Source organism: Nomascus leucogenys, chromosome 2 (genome assembly GCF_006542625.1).
Source record: "Nomascus leucogenys isolate Asia chromosome 2, Asia_NLE_v1, whole genome shotgun sequence".
Lineage (NCBI taxonomy): Eukaryota > Metazoa > Chordata > Mammalia > Primates > Hylobatidae > Nomascus > Nomascus leucogenys.
This window is the reverse complement of record NC_044382.1, coordinates 150,111,908-150,131,395: the sequence shown is the minus strand read 5'-3', so window position 1 is coordinate 150,131,395 and position 19,488 is coordinate 150,111,908. Positions and strand designations below refer to the sequence as shown.

The 19,488-nt window shown below is 50.7% G+C and overlaps 1 protein-coding gene across 4 annotated transcripts in view; it reads right to left on the bottom strand.

The window, feature by feature from the left end:
- Positions 1 to 19,488, bottom strand: part of NECAB2 (N-terminal EF-hand calcium binding protein 2) — a 33,930-nt gene that overhangs the window by 13,360 nt on the left and 1,082 nt on the right. Inside the window, exons 1-5 of one of the 4 annotated variants that reach the window (XM_030819404.1) lie at positions 17,448 to 18,084; positions 17,032 to 17,056; positions 11,129 to 11,237; positions 8,827 to 8,852; positions 8,564 to 8,661 (exon numbers count right to left, since the gene is read on the bottom strand). In XM_030819404.1, the coding sequence (XP_030675264.1) occupies positions 8,564 to 8,644 (81 nt within the window). In that variant the 5' untranslated portion in view covers positions 8,645 to 8,661; positions 8,827 to 8,852; positions 11,129 to 11,237; positions 17,032 to 17,056; positions 17,448 to 18,084. Of the gene's footprint in view, positions 1 to 8,563; positions 8,662 to 8,826; positions 8,853 to 11,128; positions 11,238 to 17,031; positions 17,057 to 17,386; positions 17,405 to 17,447; positions 18,085 to 19,488 lie in introns of those variants that run through there. The other 3 variants (XM_030819405.1, XM_030819406.1, XM_030819403.1) reach the window with 3 other exon arrangements.

Below are 19,488 nucleotides of genomic sequence, written 5' to 3'. Positions count from 1 at the left end.
GACAGACTGAGAAACAGAGGAGGAGGAGGGGCACACGAGAAGACAGCTAAGGCATGGTGGAGGTGGGTGACCCACCCCGAGCCGACGGCCAGACCAGGGCCTGCTGGGGACAGACCCTGACAGAGTACACGGCCAAAAGTATGTCAGGTTCTTATAGCCTGGCAGGTTCCTGCAGCCGGATAAATGGCAATGACCAAAACCACACATGATCCAGTGATCAACAGACTCCAGACACGCAAATGGCCAAAAATGGACATGAAGACATAACTTGCTAAAATATTTAAACACAAAGAAAAAGGCTGCTAGAAGTGATGAGCAGAAAAATGGGCTGAAGTGTGTTAAAAGCACCCGGACCACTGACTGAAGATGTGGTCAGGGATCAGTAAGTGTTACTGGTTAGCTGAATTCCAAAGAAGACAAGTTATTTTCCAGGGAGTAAAAAATGAAGCTTTTCCTGATTTCTCTTCCACGACAATTCCCACACCTAAAGATACAATCCCAGATTTGACACAGGGATACACGTGCCTATTTGTTACATGAGTATATTACATAATGGTGGGGGGACTGAGCTTGCCGCAGACAGGAGACCAGCTCCATAGACTCCACAGGGAAAGGCTCAGGTGGAGAAATTCTGCATCCAGGGGACAAGTTACTCATTTGCAGAACAACTGGGAGATCTGCAGAAACCTGCAAATTTCTGCAATTTTACCAGATGAGCACCTTTTCTGCAAACAATGCTTAAGAACTTGTCCCAAGTTATCTGGGCTTGAATTAGAGAGAGTTCTTCATATGGGGAAGTTGTGTAAAGAATTAACAGCGATCACTCAAATTAAACATTCAGGTTACAGAAGTTAGGAAATAAAAACATGAACCACTAATAGTTTAATTTCAATATACTGGATTCAGTCAATAAAGCATAGGGGAAAAAAAAAGCCTAAAATCTTAAAAATTGTTTTTATTCCCAAAGGGAAAATAAAGTGTTTATTAGCTAAGTATAAAAATAGGATTAAGAATCTTAATAATAATGTATTTTTTTAAAGTAACTAATAAAGTGAAAACTAGGAATTCTACATTCCAAATCATAATCCATGATAGAAACAGGGTAGACCACCAAAAGGTAAAATGTAAAAGAGATGAAGAAAGCGTAAAAAAAGGGAAGAATAAAACACAACAGTCAGACCGAATAAAGCAATCACAATAAAAAAGGCAGCCCGAACTCCCTTATGTAAAGACACAGTCCGGCCAGGTGCAGTGGCTCACGCCTGTAATCCCAGCACTTTGGGAGGCCAAGGCGGGCAGATCACGAGGTCAGGAGATCGAGACCATCCTGGCTAACACAGTGAAACCCCATCTCTACTAAAAATACAAAAAATTAGCCGGGTGAGGTGGCGGGCGCCTGTAGTCCCAGCTACTCGGGAGGCTGAGGCAGGAGAATGGCGTGAACCCCCGGGGGTGGAGCCTGCAGTGAGCCGAGATCACGCCACTGCACCCCAGCCTGGGCGACAGCGAGACTCTGTCTGGGAAAAAAAAAAAAAAAGACACAGTCCTAGATCTGATTAAACAAGGTCCATCAGAAGTGCACCTAAACCAAAATGGCACAAAGGACTTATAAAGAAAAGCTTGTGTAAAGATTCAGTAACCAACTGTGATTGAATGAACAGGATAAGGTGCAGTATCACTATCAAGTTAGAATTTAAATGAGACAGTACAGCCCAAGAAAGGTAGGAATATAATGATAAAAGGCATGAAGTTATAACAAAGACGTGCCATTATTAAATCTTTATGTACTGACACAGTGATATAGCTATGGGGACTTCGATGCTTACAGCCATCTTATATAGCCATTTTGCTATATATCAAGGGCCATAAACTGCTCAGATTCTTTAACTCAGTAATTCCCCAACTCTGATAAAGTATCCTCAAGAAATAGTGCAAAATAGGGACAGCTATGTTCGCCACAAGGTATTAAATACATATTACTCATAATGCAAACACGTGGAAATAATCTCACATACCTAACAAAAGAGGAAAAATAAGTACATTCAAATATTTAAAATGATGCTTTTGAAGTGTTTTAATAGCATAGGGAACATGTTAAAATATTAGGTAAAAAGAGCAGGAAATAGATTTTTGTAGACAGATTATAAATTTAAGAAATACACATACAAAAGGCTAAAGGTAATAATCTAAAATGTTACCAGTGGTCAGGGATAGTGGGAATTAGAAGTGATTTGAATTTTATTTATACTTTACTCCCTAAATTTTGCATAACAACTACATACCATTATATAACAAAAATACTGTAACCAAAGTCTATATGCATCAAACAACATGGCTAAAAATATAGAAAGGAAAACCATTAGAAACACAAAGATTTAATAACAAAACACAATTTAGTACGAGAAATTAGCTAACCACTGTCCCACAGAACAGATACATTAGATAATAATAACGACGCAAAGGGCACTGTTAGAAAGAATAGTCAAAGTCTTTGAACTAGGCACAAACGACTCTTGGGTTTCTTGTTTTTCTAAGTTTACTATTTTTTCTAGTTTATCTAAGTCTTTCCTTATTCAGGAGCTACTTTGTTTTGTTTTCCAACATTGATTTATTTGAAAGATGGATCTGAAAACTTGTTAAAGGAGGGAAGCAGAGATTTCATGTTTTATTATTTTTATTTCAGATTCAGAGAGTACTTGTGCCTGTTTGTTACTCGGGTATGTCATGGTGGGGGTTGAGTTTCTAGTGTAGCCATCACCCACATACTGAACACTGTACCTATGAGGTAATGTTTCAACCCTAACCCCACTCCTACCCTGCCTGGAGCAACTTTTAAAACTCTGTGGATGTAGACCATTTATAATAATTCAAAGAGTTCTCTTCTGGCTGGGCATGGTGGATTATGCCTGTAATTCCAGCACTTTAACAGGCCAAGGTGGGAGACGATTGCTTGAGCCCGGGAGTTTGAGACTAGTCTAAGCAACATAGGGAAACCCTGTCTCTACCAAAAAAAAAAAAAAAAAAAAATTAGCCGGGGGTAGTGGCACCCACCTGTGTTCCCAGCTACTTGGAAGGCTGAGGTGGGAAGATCGCTTGGGTCTGGGAGGTTGAGGCTGCAGTGAGTAATGACTGTGCCGCTGTACTCCAGCCTTGGCAACACAACAAGACCCCGTCTTTATCTCTTCCACAGAAATGCACAGGAATTTTGTCCGGCACTCTCCACAGGGCAATTAGTTGTTGCCCTGGGATAGTGACCATTCATGCGTTTATTCACCAATTGATTTCGGAATTGCTATTTACCTGTGTAAAAATGCACAAGTTCTTTCGATTCTCCTTTGAGCCAGTTCCAACGTCTTACTGATTCTCACATTGAGTTAAAGAAAATCTTTGGGATGGGCGCAGTGGCTTATGCCTGTAATCCCAGCACTTTGGGAGACCGAGGCAGAACACCTGAGGTCAGGAGTTCAAGACCAGCCTGGCCAACAGGGTGAAAACCCGTCTCTACTAAAAACACAAAAATTAGCCGGGCGTGGTGGTGCATGAGTGTAATCCCAGCCACTCGGGAGGCTGAGGCTGAAGAATCGTTTTAACCCGGGAAGCAGAGGCTGCACTGAGCTGAGATCACGCCATTGCACTCCGGCCTGGGCAACGAGAGAGAAGCTCTGTATCCCCCCACCAAAAAAAGAAAGAAAAGAAAAAATATTTGATGTGTACATTTTAATACTTGCAGAAGAGACATAATTTTACCTTTAAAAAAGTGCCTCTTAGCAGCACATATTTCATAACAAAGAAAGGTTAGCTGTTTTCAAATCTGCTAATTCTGCAAGCACAATCCACATCATCTTAAGCATTCATGAGGTAGTTATAAAAACAAACACAAATGTAATGGAAAAATCTCAGTACATTAAAAAATAGAGTAGCAACCTTTCTGGTCATTCAGTTTTATCTTAATACAATGAACTGAAAAATAAATGAGAACATAACAGGCTGCTCAAAGAACAGAGAGGATGAAAACACTACACATTAACATCTGTGATTGCTATGGGAACACCGACAGTAATTTTTTTTTTTTTTTTTTCTGAGACAGAGACTCACTCTTGTTGCCCAGGCTGGAGTGCAGTGGGGCAATCTTGGCTCATTGCAACCTCCACCTACCGGGTTCAAGTGATTCTCCTGCCTCAGTCTCCCAAGTAGCTGGGATTACATGCACCTGCCACCATGCCCAGCTAATTTTTGTATTTTTAGTAGAGACGGGCTTTCATCATGTTGGCCAGGCTGGTCTTGAACTCCTGACTTCGTGATCCACCTGCCTCGGCCTCCCAAAGTGCTGGGATTACAGGCGTGAACCACCACACCTGGCAGTATTTTTTTTTTTTTTTTTTTTTGAGACAGAGATTTGCTCCTGTTGTCCTGGCTGGAGTGCAGTGGCGTGGTCTCCACTCACTGCAACCTCCACCTCCCAGGTTCAAGTGATTCTCCTGCCTCAGCCTCCCAAGTAGCTGGGGTTACAGGCACCTGCCACCACGCCCGGCTAATTTTTGTATTTTTAGTACAGACAGGGTTTCACCCTGTTGGCCATGCTGGTCTTGAACTCCTGACCTCAGGTGATCTGCCCGCCCTGGCCTCCCAAAGTGCTGGGATAACAGGCATGACCCACTGCACCCAGCCCCTATCAAAAGTAAATTTAAAAAATTTCAACATCAAAAAAAGTAAGCATTCCATTTCACAAATGAAAAAGAACAGCAAAAACAACAAACCTAAAGTTATAAGAGGGAGGAAATAATAATGATAGGAGCTATAAATAAATGAGAAAACATGTCATGAAATTTAAATAAATGTGCCAGGAGCTTGTTATTTGAAACAGCTAATTAAAACAGGCAAAACTGTCAAATAGAAGGTTTTAAAATGTAGAAAAATAGGAGAAACTTAAGATGTGACCTATAGCAGCACATTTTATTTTTTCATTTTTGAGAGACAGGGTTTCTCCTGTCGCCCAAGCTGGGGTGCAGCGGCATGCTGTGCCTCATCGCAGCCTCGACCTCCAAGGCTCCAGAGATCCTCCCACCTCAGCCTTCCAAGGAGGTGGGAAATACAGGCACATCCCACCATGCTCGGCTAATTTTGTTTTGTTTTGTTTTTGGTAGAAACCGGGTCCCACTATGTTGCCCAGGGTGGTCTTGAACTTCTGGGCTCAAGCGATCCTCCCGCCTCGGCCTCCCAAAGTGCTGGAATTACAGGCGTGAGCCACCGTGAGTGGCAGCAGATCTTTTATTGAACTTAATCTGCATTCAGTGCCTGCTTGTGTCAAACAATGTTTTAGATTTTTAAAAATAATCATAAAACATTCCATGTATGACTGATTGTAAAAAAGACTATGCCCAGGGCAGTTTTCTTTAAAAATATTCGGCCGGGTGCAGTGGCTCATGCCTGTAATCCCAGCACTTTGGGAGGACGAGGTGGGTGGATCACGAGGTCAGGAGATGGAGACCATCCTGACAACACGGTGAAACCCCGTCTCTACTAAAAATACAAAAAATTAGCCAGGCATGGTGACGGGCACCTGTAGTCCCAGCTACTCAGGAGGCTGAGGCAGGAAAATGGCCTGAACCCAGGAGGCGAAGCTTGCGGTGAGCCGGTATTGTGCCACTGCACTCCAGCCTGGGTGGCAGAGCAAGACTCTGTCATAAATAAATAAATAAATAAATAAATAAATAAATTTATATATATGTATTTTTTTACAATGGACAAGTGAAAAAGTTGACTAAAAGTAGGGATGACCTTAAAATAACTATGAAAATAATCCCCTCCCCTGTTTAACACCGAGACCCAAGAGTTATGGCTAAATTCTATTTTTATGTAGAAAAATGATTCTATGTTAGAGAAGCTGATTCATACACAGAACACATTCAAAACCACCTCACAAAATCATTCCCAAGCTATCATCCGATCTCCATTCCCAATAGAGACAGAGACAAAATTCTTGGCTCATGACAAGGACTCAGTAATGTGATAAAAGAATAATACACCAATTAGGGTTTATCACAGGAAGCGAAGGATTGTTCAATTTGAGGCAATCTAAAAATAGCATCCACCCCATCAATAGCTTAGGGGAAATAAAATCATATGATCATTTAAAAATACCAAAAGGCATTTGAAAAAATTCACTACCACCCTCCTAAGACAAAATGGAACAAAGAGAATGCAAAAATATTTCTCCAACCTGCTGATGAGGATTCTAAAATAAGAGCTGGTATTAATATGATAATCAGCAGAGAAGTACTAGAGATGCACTCGAAAATCAGGAGCCAAACAAGCATGCCTGGGCGTGCCCCACCACGATGTTTTAGAACATGAGGGAAATGCCACAGGATACACAGGGAAGCGAGAGGGGCACGTGTTAGAATGCGGAGACAAAGGCACTGTTAATAAATGATGCTAGGGCTTGACAAAAGCAAACAGCACATACGAGAAAAGCATTCAAAACAACCACCGACAAGCTGCATTTCTACAAACAAAAACCAGTTAGGAAATAGGCAAGCAAAACAAATGCCAATCACATCACACCTGTAATCCCAGCACTTTGGAGGCCGAGGTAGGCGGATCACCTGAGGTCAGGAGTTTGAGACCAGCCTGGCCAACACGGTGAAACCTCGTCTCTACTAAAAATAGAAAAATTACCCAGCAGTGGTGGCAGGCGCCTGTAGTCCCAGCTACTCGGGAGGCAGGAGAATCACTCAAACCCAGGAGGCAGAGGTTGCAGTGAGCCAACATTGTATCACTGCACTCCAGCCTGGACAACAGAGTGAGACTCTGTCTCAAAAAAAAAAAAAAAAAAGGAAAAAGAAAAGAAAAAAAAAGAAATGCCAATCACGGATGCAACAATCTATCATCACCACGACTGCCAAAAAAACCACCAAAGACCACCCCTGACATCATACGCATATGACTTCCAAGAGCAAGATCTTTAAAACCAGTCTAACTGGTATCAGTAGACACTGATGGAGAACTCTGTTATGTTCCTGAAAAGTCTGACTAAACACCAAGACGCAACCATGGATGTTATGAATGCCTCACAGCATGGCGAGGACATGGGCCCCTTCTAAGGTGAGAAAACCGAGGCTCAAGGAGGTGGTTTCCATTTCCCAGGGTCACCTGTGAGCATATGGTGACCTCACCCAACCTGTTTGGAGCAGAGGTGGGGTTGCCACCCTTGTCTGGGTGACTCAGAAGCCTGGGATCTTTCCACGCTACCTTCTAATCCACCGCCTGTACCTTGATACTTTGGGATATCAAACGATATTCTACAAAGATTAATACTTGAAAGGAGCAGGTCTTACAAGGTATTAAAATATACTCTAAAACAGCAAGACTCAAAACAGCATGATACTGGGACAGAAATGGAAATGTGGAATCGTGGAGGCCCAGAATGAGGCCCAACTATTTTTAGATATAGGGCAAAACAGAGACTCTCTAATACATGGCGGTCACTAACTGAGAAGCACAGGAAAATCGCACAGAATGGGTTGTAACATCTGGCTGAGCATACAGTAGGAGCGTACTGATACAAACCAGCAGATGTCTTTGCTCCGTGCTTGGTCCTGCATGCTCAATAGCTCAGAGGCCTTACTTCGCTCAATCTCTGAAGGACTTCATAATGCATAAGGTGGATGTCTCCATTTCACAGATGGAGAAACAGGCACAGAAAGGGAAATGACCAGCTCAGATCCTTCAGCCACGTTTGGCTGGCTTTATCAGCTAAGTTCCCCGACCTCAACTGGCAGACAGGGCTAGGCTTTTCTGGGCTCCCACAGCTCAGGGTGCTGCTGGCTGCTGCCTCAAGCACCTGTGTGTCCCTCACCCTTGCACGCTCCCAGTCCCCTCACCGTGGGCCTGGACCGGTGCGCCCAATGGCTGCTCTCCGCTCCTGGTTGACTGACTCTCCAGTTGCCTCCTGGGTGTGCCTGGAGTCTCATGCTGCACTCCCATGCCTCTTGCCAGGTCCCTGACTCAGTTTCCCCACTCATCCCAGCCAGCAGCTATGGCTGTCTGGCTGTGACTCTGTTGAGTTCACCTTTGTGAGCCTCTGTTTCCATAGCTGTGAGATAGTGGAGGTGACAGCAACCACCCACAGGGTTGCCGTGAGGATTAAACCAGGTGCTGAGCATTCAGAACCTGATATGGGGCCGGGTTCAGATGCATGAACCACCCCCCCCCCGCCCCACCCCGCCCCCGCTTCCAGTCTTGTAAGCCCGCCCTGGAGGGTACGACACCTGTCTGGGTACCCCTTAAGGGTACAGGGTGATTGCGGTCACCCTAAGACCCCAGCCCAGGAGCAGCCCTGACTCTGGGAAAATGCCTCCTGCTCCCAACCAGAGCCATTCACCAAGCCATTCCATTCCCTTCCCAGTTTATCGCAGCTGCTTCAAAGAGGCCCAGGCAAAGCCCACCCCTGAAATAGGCCTCCCTGGCGCCTGTCTTCAAAAATCCAGGCATCCTTAGGCAATGGCGGAACTGAAGCAGCACTGGAGCCCTGGACCCCAGGGGGCCACCTACACCCACTGACCTTCTTGGTATAGCCCATGGCCTTCAGGACAGAGTGATTCAAGGTCTCCAGGGAGGCCAGGACGTCCTCATAGTCACCCATGTGGTCCACAAAGTAATCTGGGGAAGGAAAGGCAAAGGTCAAGGGTCACAGGTCCTGCCCCTCCCACTCAGCACTCCTGCACCTCCCACCTGCGCTAACCCCAGCCTCCCCTGCCTCAGGCCCTTCTCATCCAGCCCCATCCCGGCATCCCCATCTTGGTCCCAGCATAGCCAGGCACCTACCACACAGCTCCTTGGTGTCCACATGGCTGCAGAGACAGACAAAGACAGACAGAGACAGAGAGGGGGTTAGCAGGCCTGACCCTGCACAGCCTGCGAAACACACATCCTGCCTGCTCTTTGCAGCCTGTGTGCTGGCCCCACAAGCCCCGCCTTACAGAAGAGGGTGCAGCAGGTAGGTGACACCCCTGCCCCTGAAGGCCCATGTCTGTCTGACCCCCCACACCACCCACCCTTGTTCTGTTTTCTCTGAGTCCGCTGACCCCATCATGAATAAATGACACCAAGGGAGGGCCAAGCCAGGGGCCAGGAAAGGGGTAAAAGGACAGAGGGAGGAGACCCACTGCTGTGACGGGCTGTCAACAAACCTCTCACCTGACCCACTGACCCGCCCCCAGGTGACCCTACCTGCCGGGTCCAGGAGTTCTTGGGGGTGTGGCAGACCCCTTCTTGTTCTCGTCCCAGCCCCTGGGTCCCACATCCCCATTCCTGCAGCCTGGAGAAGGGTCCTGTCCTTTCTTGGGGGAGCGGGCTGAGCGTGAGCCTATCCCCCATGGCAGTGAAGGAACATACACTGGCCCCAAGATCGGGGTGCAGTGCTGGGAACTATGGTGGTTCTGCAGCTTAGGAGCAGATTTAATAAGCTGGGGCCCTCTGGGACTGGCTAGAGATGGTCTGGATAAGGAGCTACTGCCAAGTCAATGTGCAAGGGAGCCAGGACGGTGGTGGCCCTTTCTGGGCCTAGGTCCCTCATTGTGCCCAGCTGAGCCCAGGCTCAGCAAGGCACATCTGGACAGAAGGCTTCTGTGGCCCAGTGAATCTGCACTCGGAGGCTTTGCATGCTCTGTCAGGAGGTGCCTCCAACCTCCATCTCATATTCAGAGTTCTGGCAAGTCCTGCAGAAAGCGACCCTATCATTCTGTTTTAATTGATGTTTCACAGATCTTTTTGATTGTTTGTACACTGTTTTGGGCACAAAGTCTATTTAGCATCCCAAGGAGCTAATGTTCGTGACTCACACCTTAGGGAATGTTGGGGAGATTAAACCTAAGGGTCTTTATAGAGTTTTGACCTTCCATAACCTCGAGTCCTCCCTGCACCCCCACCCACCCACACGTACTCTCACAGCTCCACTCTCAAACCAGTGCCTCCTCCTCCCTCCGCCTCCGCCCCCTCCTCTACCCTGCTGGCCCTAACACCAAAGGCCCTGAAAGAGAAGGTCTAAATCAATGGGCACCTGCCTGGCCCCTTCAAAGCACCCCAGGAAGCTGCAGTAACAGCGCAGAAATCTATCTGGCCCCAGAAAGAGTTCTCCATTCTGCGGTCTGCAGCCTGAAGCCATTTCTCTAAAGTGGCCTTTCCCACAGGATGGTGCCTGCTCCACTTACCATATCCCGTCCCCAGCCAGCGCCTCCCAGGACACTCTCAGCCCCAGCCTCTGGTCCAAGCCACCATTGTACTCTACCCCTCGCACACTGGTTTGGTGGTGGCTCCTTGTCCAGACCATCTCCAGCCTGTCTCAGAACCTCAACTTACCAAATGTGCTCTAAGCAGCCCTCCAGACACTTGGGTCCTCATCACGGGAGTAGGGCCTGAGAAAGGAGACCAGGGGGGGCTCTGACCCCTCCTGAAGCTGGGGCTGAGGAGAGGGATCAGAGCTCATCCTGTCTGGGGAATCCCAAGAAAAGGACAAGATTGGAGGTGAGGCTGGGAAGGATCAAGGGTAAGTGTGAGTAGAATCTGCATTTTCCACTTGATTTAGAGATGGGTGGGGCCAGAGTTTTCGGCTGATCCTCAGATGCAGGTTAGTGTTATGACTGGGCTGGAGAAAAGGTTTAATAAGGTATAATGGTAGATGTAGTGTTGAGTTAGGATTCGTGTTTGGTTTAACACAGGAGTCAGTGTTAGGGTGAGGTTCAACCTCACAGTTAATGTTGGGACTAGGAGGATGCACAGGCATTGGGGCTGGGGTGAGAACTGGCTGCTGGCTGAAGATGGGAGAAGGATGAAGCCATTGCCACCTTCCCATTTTCATAATCCCATGTCCACTGTGCAGAACCGGGAGTCTCTCCTTAGCTGGCCATATGCACTCCGAAGAGACACTTTCGATAGTAGCCAACGCAATATGAATCTGCACATGCTCCGATCACCCCAGGCAGTGAAGAGCTGACTTTTGGATTAGCAAATGTGGGGATTTTCAGTTCTCCTGCCCCTTACAGGGGACTAGGATTGGAGACTAGATGAAAAGATGCCTCCACCATGGCCCACACATGCCCCCGCTCTGCCAACCAGGACTGAGGCTCACTTGGTGTTGTCAGAATCAATCGTGTGAAAGAGATCCTCAAGTTCTTTTTCATTGAGGACGCCATCTGCAAAGAAGAGCTGGAATTCCTCCAAGGACAGCTTCCCATCATCTGCAAGGAAGGAAGCAGGGAAAGGAGCTGGTGTCTGCAGAGATAAGGCTGGTGGGGCCAGTGCATGCATGGCCCCCAAATCCAGGCAATGCCCTGACTGACGGAGCAACTCCAGCTCAGATAATCCCCATCCTCCCAGCTAATCCCCAAACTAAAAGACAAATTCCATTTTAGATAATCCCTACCCACCCAGCTAATTCCCACACTAACCAGTCAACTCCAGTACACAGAGAATCACTGCCTCATCCAGCTAATTCCCAGACCAATGCCTGTTTACAGATAATCCTCAGAACAACAGTAATGCAATAGCTAGCTTTCTTGGGCTCACTGTGCACTCAACATTTTCCATGCATTCAGTAAATATAGAGTATCTGCCCCCTGCCAGTGAATTTTCTCTCATTCAATTTAAATGGCCAGCTGGAGGCAGGTGCTATTTAAGATAACCCAGTGTGAGCAACGTGTCCCATGTCACACCATCGGTATGAAGTGGATCCAAAGCCCAGTAGCTGGATGAGCCACCACTCTACAGCTTCCAAACGCCAAGTGGTCTCCCCACATTCCCAACCCCAGTCCCAGCCCCTAAGCCCTGACTCAGCACTGTTCTTAGAATACAGAACAACCCTTTCTTCTCCGCCCCATCTATGTGGTAAACTTCAGGTCCTTCCCTGAGGCAACATGAGATGCCTGCCAATGGCTGGCATGAGATTCTCACTATTACCTCCTCTCCCAGGCCACAGATGCAGCCATCTAGATGCCAAGCCATGTGGGAAGGAGGTGCCAGGCCTGGAGGTGCCAACGCTCTGGCCAGAGGCTGTGCTTCTGAGGTGGATCTCCACAGAGTGGCCTCCACAGCTGACACATGTCACCTGTCCCACCCATCGCCTCACCTTTTCCCTTCACTTGCAGTTGCTCTGGGGACACTTTTGGCCCCACCAGGAAGGTCTTGTGGGTTTGGATCAGATTGGGCCACCAGGGGAGGTGGCTTGAGAAGAACATCAGGGACTCTGGGAGGTGGTCCCTAAGCTTCCACCCTCAGCTCCTTCCACCTGAACAGACCTGCTGGGCAAATGCCAGCAAGCTCATCCCCCACCTGCCCTGCAGCCACTTCCCCCTCCTCAAGGATCTGTTCCTCCTTAAGAGAAAGTATGTGAGGGGCATGGAGGTCAGTGAGAAGAGGGAGCCCGTGACAGTTCCTGGCCCCCAGCCTCTCTGCATAAACCCCTGGCATTACTTCCAGAGGATCTGCATTCAAAGCTGGGTGCTTGGGACAAGGGCCCTGAGAGTCCACAGGGCACCTTCCTGTGGATTAGAAAAAGACACTCCTTTCTCTGCGGAGAGGATGAGACTAGTGTCACCGCACATGTGTTGAAAATGGATTGCAGCCTGGATTTGAAACCCTCCACTTCCTCGGGTGGGTGCCCTCGTGCAGCGCACGACCTGCCTAACCTGACACGGCAGACGTACTTGGGTTGAGAATGAGTCATCTTTAAACTTTAAAGGCTCCAGTGCTTCTGTCTGTGTTCCCAGCAGCTCTGCTGGAGCTCAACACAGGGTGAGAGCGTAAGCTCAGCAGAGAGGGGTCCTCAGATCTTGCCACGGTTTCATGCCACCACTTTTCTCTTTAACCCCATAGAGCATAAAGTATCGAGGCTGGTAAAGAATATGAACACGTGTGCATGGGGGGCTAGGGCCAATATCCCAAGATGCCCCCAACATCGCAGCTCAGATTTCAAGGTTACAGTGGGAAGAATTTCTGACTTTCAAAGGAAAGGCCAAAAAAACCCCAATCCAACCACACCTGCACAAACCAAAGACCCAAAACCTAACAACGAAAAGTCCGCAAAGTCAACGGGATAAGTGAAATCGAAGTTGTGGCTTTCTGTGTTCCGTGACAGAGGACGCCTTCCGAGTGTCCTCGGCAAGACTGGAGATCAAACCTGGAATCCCGGCGTGGAGTCACGCCACATGCAGAGTTCTTTCCACGTGCTCACTCCTTTAGTCTTCCTAACACTCACAACACAGGCAGTACTATCACTTCCACTTTAGAGAGGGGTAAACTGAGGCACAGAGCCCTTAGGGTACTTGCCTAGGTCCTACAGCTAAAGCTTGAACCCAGGCCATCTGGCTGCCAAGTGCAGGCTCTCAACCTAATCCAGGGGTCGGATCTTGTGGCGAGATCGCCACCTACCCAGCAGGGGGTGGGTGCTGGCTCAGGCACCCCCACTTTGGGTGAGGGGCAGTCACCATGGGCATGACAGGGGTTGTGAGCCCCAATCCCAGCCTCCCTCTGGCTGCCTCATCTCCCCACGTGCCTGTCCAGGTACCTTGGGCCCCCTCACAGGGAGCGCAGGCAGACAGAGGCCAGCAAGGTGCCCCTCACAAAGCTTTCGGCTGACATTTATCCTCAACGCCTGACCACGGGTCTAATGAATCCACTAATGAGGAAAAAACACGCCCTACATAGGCCCCCGGTTCAATTAGACACGCCAAGCCGGCCGTTTGCAGGTGTCTTTGCTAATTAGCACGAACTCACTCTCTGTCTCCATGACCTTTCAAATGCCAAGAGCCTGTCAGCGTCCATGTCCCTGGAGGGAAATGCTGTCTGGCACTCAGCCCTCTGCCACCCCCTGGGTTTACGTCCCAGGCTGCCAGTCAGGCCCCTCATGCTAACCTTCCCATAGGGACTGGGCATCCGGTATCCATCTCAGCCAAACAAGTCTCTGTCACAGGAGCCACCCTGACAGGCCAGCCCTGAGCCTTTGTTCCTGTAATCTCTAACTCCTAAAGGCAGCCTTGGGGGGCGGGGGTCCTTTGAGTTTGCACCCCATCTCCCACTCCCGAGGCATCTCATCCATCCTTCTTGCGGACACCTGAGGCAGGGCTAGCATCAGCGTTGCGCAGCCCTGTGTGTGCTTGTGTGCCTATCGGCCTCCACATCTGCACCCCCGGCACACCTGTTCTCATCCCTGCACCCACGCCTCCCTGCACACCTGTTCCCATCCCTGTACCCATACCTCCCTGCAGACCTGTTCTCATTCCTGCATCCACACCTCCTTGACATCTATTCTCACCCCTACACTCATTCCTCTTTCCCCAGCCATTCTATTCCCACACACCACTCCCCTATCTATACCCACACCAAGTCCCATCCCCACTCCTACAACCTTTTAAGCTGCTGTGTTGAATCAGAACCTGCCTGCACCGCTGCCCCCCGACCATGTGAAGAATATCACGTGCCATCTCCGAGCCTTGTTTTTGTCATCTGGAGGGAGGGTGGGGGTTGATACTTCTTGTCTCAGTAGGATCACAGTGAAGATTAAAGGAAAAAGCGCATTCAAGTCCTGGTGCATAATAGACATTCAGTAACTGCTGGCAGCCTCAACCACCCCAAATTCCCTGCTGAGCACAGAGGAATCAAACCCCTCTGGACAAGCCACGCCTGCGGACTCCCATTTCCCAGGCATTTGAGGCAGAGCAGCTGGGACTTATTGATATCTTTAATGAGCCAAGCCAGCAGAGCAACTCTCTATCCTCAGACAGCCCTCTGACGTGGCTGCTGTAATTATTCCCATTTACAGATAAGAAAACTGAGGCTGGAGAATGTGGTGACTTGCCTGAGGCCAGAGCTGGTACGCGCCTGAGCCAGGACTTAAGCCCAGGCAGTCAGGCTCTGGCACCTGGGAAGCTCTTGCTGGAACCCGCATCTCACAACCACATTCACCCTGGTGACAGCCCCCAGTGGTCACACAGTGGTGGCTGGGAAGACGCAAACCCCAAGGAGAAGGAACCGGCTCAGCCTTTGAGGGGGCGGCAGTAAGGAAACTGAGGGTCCCACAGCTGTGCTCAGGGGGTGGACACATGGCCTCTGATGGGGGGAGCCTGCAGCAAGGACAGAACCCCATCTGTGCCTCAGGGGGCCAGGCACCACCCGCCCATGTGTGTACACTGCAATGGCTCCTGCAGAGCTGCACACACAGGAAGCCACACATGCACACTAACTGCACACACACTCTGGATGTATAGTCATGGCTAGAGGCCCACACATGCTCTGCACACAAACTACACACGTACACAAACTGCACACACACTCAGGATGTACAGCCATGACTAGAGGCCCACACTGGACACACGCATTGCCAACAGTCGCATGCTGCTTAGTCACCGAGACACGCACAGCCACGCTCCCACCAACAAACACATCCGCCAAGTCTACAGACATTTACCGAGGACCTACTGTGTGCTGGGTATCAGGCCCAGGACAAGGGACAAACCCAAATCCCTACCTCTCAACCTGCTGGAGGACCAGGCCAGCACACAGGCAATGACGCTGAGGGCTCCAGCGACCCCATCTCAGGGACAGCCCCCTGATTTCCCCTGGCTCATCTCCAAGGCTTTTCAGGCCATGATACTACGGCTGTTTTTCCAGAGCCACTTCATCTCCCTACGTCCCTCTTATTCCTCCTCTGCTCCGTATGGAATCACTGCTGATGGTCCTTCTTCCCCAGAGGCCTGGGAGTGGTCACCATCACCCCCAGGGATGCAGGAGGCCAGGGTGGGAGACTCGTCGGAACTGATTCCGGCCCAGGCCTGTGCACCTGCCCTCCCACTCCGTCCAACGCCTCCAACTCCACCCTGCAACCACCACCCTGGGTGGGAGCCATCAACAGGAACTCCCAGGGATGAGGCGGGTGCTGGGGGCCAAGGCCAGAGCTGCCATCCTCAACTCCAGCTTGTGCAGGAGAGGAACCGGGGCCAGAGGCGTTGGGGACCAAGGGCCCTGGGGCAGGTCACAGGGTGTCTGTTGCCTGCTCTTACCCTGCCACAGGCTTGATACTTGATGTGGATTTTCTCAATGAATGAACACACCGGGAGCACGCGATTCTCTTTAAAAACATTTGTCACCCACACTGCCTCTCTGGCTTTTCCCCAAAACCCAAAGAAGGAGGCAGGGCAAGTGTTACTACCCCACTTTACCCACGGGAAAACCAAGGCCCAGAGAGGAGGGAATCTGTCTTGGTTAAAGTCCACAGCGAGTTGCGTTGCAACTGTAATAATGACTATGGCATTTGTAAGAAGTTGCTTTTTGTCAGCCGAGGCTCAGCTGGGCCTTCCTAAACGTGCTTATTCTCAAGGCCTGGGCTCCTTCTGCAAGTGGGGCCCCTGCAAGGAGTCGGGAAAAGTGGAGTGCTATGAATTCCGTGGCCACAACAAGGCGCTGCTCCCATTTTTGAAGAGGCCGAGAGAGAAAGGGAAAAGGGCCTGGGTCTTCAGGAGAGCTTCCACTTCTTTCATGCAGCTGGGCAACCCTGGGGCAAATTGCTTAACCTCTCTGGGCTGCTGTGGTGTCAACAGAGGCAAGCGCACTGACTGCTCAGGTTGCTACGACGAAGAATTGCACCAAGGCTTGTAAAGGGCCTAGCGTGAGGCTGGGGGCTTCCCTAGTGGGGGCTGGGGGTTTCTAGGCCCCAGCCTGGGCTCCTCTGGTCCAGCCCAGCTAGGAAAAGGCCTAAAGTACACCCAGCACTTGCCACCACCAGCCATTGTTCTTGGCATCACAGACATGACTCACTGAGCTCCTGAGTGGAGGTGTCCCTACTAAGTAGGCCCTACTAGGATTCCCATTTTACAGATGTGGAGACCAAGAGCAGCAGAAGGATTTGGCCTTCTAACTTCAGACCCCTGCACTCCAAACCTTCAGGCTCAAGGTTGCGCTTGTTCCTATCCCTGATCCCTTCCCCATGAAGCAGGAGGACAGAAGGAGCAGGGCAGCGGTCAGCCTGGAAGGGAAACTCACCATTTTTGTCCGCACGCCGGAAAATCTGCAGAAAAGAGAGGTTGAGTCAGCCCTGGGCCAGGGAGAGGCAAGCCCTTCCTGCGGCCTCTGACCGGATCCTGGGATCCTTCTCTTCTCCCAGGAGCAGCTTAAGGTCCTGGGAAGCTGAGCCCCCACTTCCCTCTCCCCCTCCCTGGGCTGGGATCCAGGGGGAACTGATGAGAGATGTTGCAGAGAGAGGCCCTCCCCTCGCCCATGTGGAAGCGGCTGCCAGTACCACCAGCCTGCTCCCTGCCACGCTGACACACACATGCATGCCCACAGCCATCCCTGCAGGTGTACGTCCACAGTCATCAGTCCACGAGGCTTCACCCACCGCCAAACGCTCAGGTGCACACAACCACACTCCGAATCAGTGTCCCAGGGAGCGCCACAACCTTTACCACTGCAGTCCTTCCAGAACCCCTGGTGTGTTTCCAGGGAGGTTGGGCTAAGTTCGACGAAGGTGTTTGCAAGGCCTGGTGACAATGCCAGCCACGGGCAGGACTGCGTTAATTTTGGGGTGCAGGAGGAGAAACAGGACCCCAAGAGTTCAGAAAAGCAGCCGCAGACGAGGTTCTGGCTGCATTAGGCAGGGATGGGTGGAGGGCGGCTCCAAGGCTGGCCTGAACCTACAGACCAGGTGCCTCCTTGTTCTGCCTTTCCAGTGACATCTGAATCCGTGTGACAGAGCCGCTCCCCTTTCCTCAAGGTCTGGCTGGCAGGTGCTGCTCGCCAGGCTGAGGCTCGAAGGCACCTTTCCGCCCCTTCCAACACTATCGCTTAGGAGAGCTTTCAAAACCTCCTCAGCCCAGGCCACGCCCCAGGTGACTGAATCAGCTGTTGTGAGGCCTACTCTGATTTCAGCATTTTTAAAGCCCCCCAGGCCCAATGTTGACACCTGTGCGCTAAGACCTTGCTATTCACAGGAGCTGTTTGGGTCCTGCAGGAGCTTGTTTGCAATGCAGGATGTTCCACCTACGCTGCACTGTAGTGGAGTCAGACCTTTCACTGTAACCAGTTCCTACCGGGACTGATTCACCAGCACTTTTTTTTGTTTGTTTGTTTTTTGAGATGGAGTCTCACTCTGTCACCCAGTCTGGAGTGCAGTGGCGCGATCTTGGCTCACTGCAACTTCTGCCTCCCAGGTTCAGGTAATTCTCCTGTCTCAGCCTCCCGAGTAGCTCGGACTACAGGCGCCCGCCACCACACCTGGCTAATTTTTGTATTTTTTAGTAGAGACGAGGTTTCACCTTGTTGGTCAGGCTGGTCTCGAACCCCTGACCTCAGGTGATCCACCTGCCTTGGCCTCCCAAAGTGCTGGGATTACAGGCGTGAGCCATGGCGCCCGGCCCACCAGCACTTTAAAGCCTGAGAAGGATCCCAGGGTCTGCGGTGGCCGCCACCCCAATCTCACTGGCCTGTTTTAGCAAGGAGGGTGCAGAGACCCAGAGAGAGGCAGCAACACGTGCACATTTCCCGACACCAAGGAGGGCTGCTGGGGCCAGGTCAGCCATGGAGGAGGAGGAGGTAATACTCACTCTGACCCTCCCACCCTCTGTCCTCACATTGGGGTAAAGGACAGATGCCCTCGCCCCCCATCCCTCCAAGCAACGAGAAAGGGGCACCCTTGGTCATTTCTAGGCACCTGGGCGGTGAGACTGAAGCACAGCTACGGGAGGGCCTCTCAAACATCACCCCTCCTCCTGGCTGAACCTCAGACCCCCAGGCCCTCCTCAGAGATCCAGCCTGGGCACCCCGCAGCCCTGTTCCTGACTGGGCAAGGCTCCTCAAAGCTGGGGTCCCTATCTGGGTGTCCCAGATCCCCCCGGAGGCCAGGCACCAGGCAGGTGCCGGCTCTGGGCAGGAATGCTGAACACATGAGTGACATGACAGGGCTGACACCCGGTAATGTCAGCCAGCTCCAGGAGTCTGCACGAGCACCTCCCGCCCCATCCCCGCTTATCACTCCTTTTGGCAGGTGAGGAGATGGAACCTCACAGCCCCCACCCTGACTGGGCAGGGCTTCCGTGCAGGGCAGCCTGGGGCTGCAGGACTCTGCCCAGGACTTTCAGTGGGAGCTCTGCGGGGCTCCTGAGGTGGGGGATAGTGTGGCTGCACAGTGTGTCTCTGGCTGTGTGTGCGTAAGCCACTGCGTGAGTGTGTGAATGTGTGCCTGTGAGTGTGGCACTCTAGAGCTCCCCCTGCTCTCTCCGGCCCTCCCAGTCCAGACCCCGCCAAGGGTTCCAGGAGCAGGAAAGAGGGGAGAGGAAGGGAAAGAATCCTCCCACTCGTAGGGAGCCGCGATACACGCGTGTACCCATCACACACACCCACCACTCTCCCAGAAACCCACCACACAGGCAGAAGCAGCCCCCGCCCCACCCCAGCAGGACCCTCGCTGAAACACGCAGTCAACACCCCCAGCAGCCTCCTCCA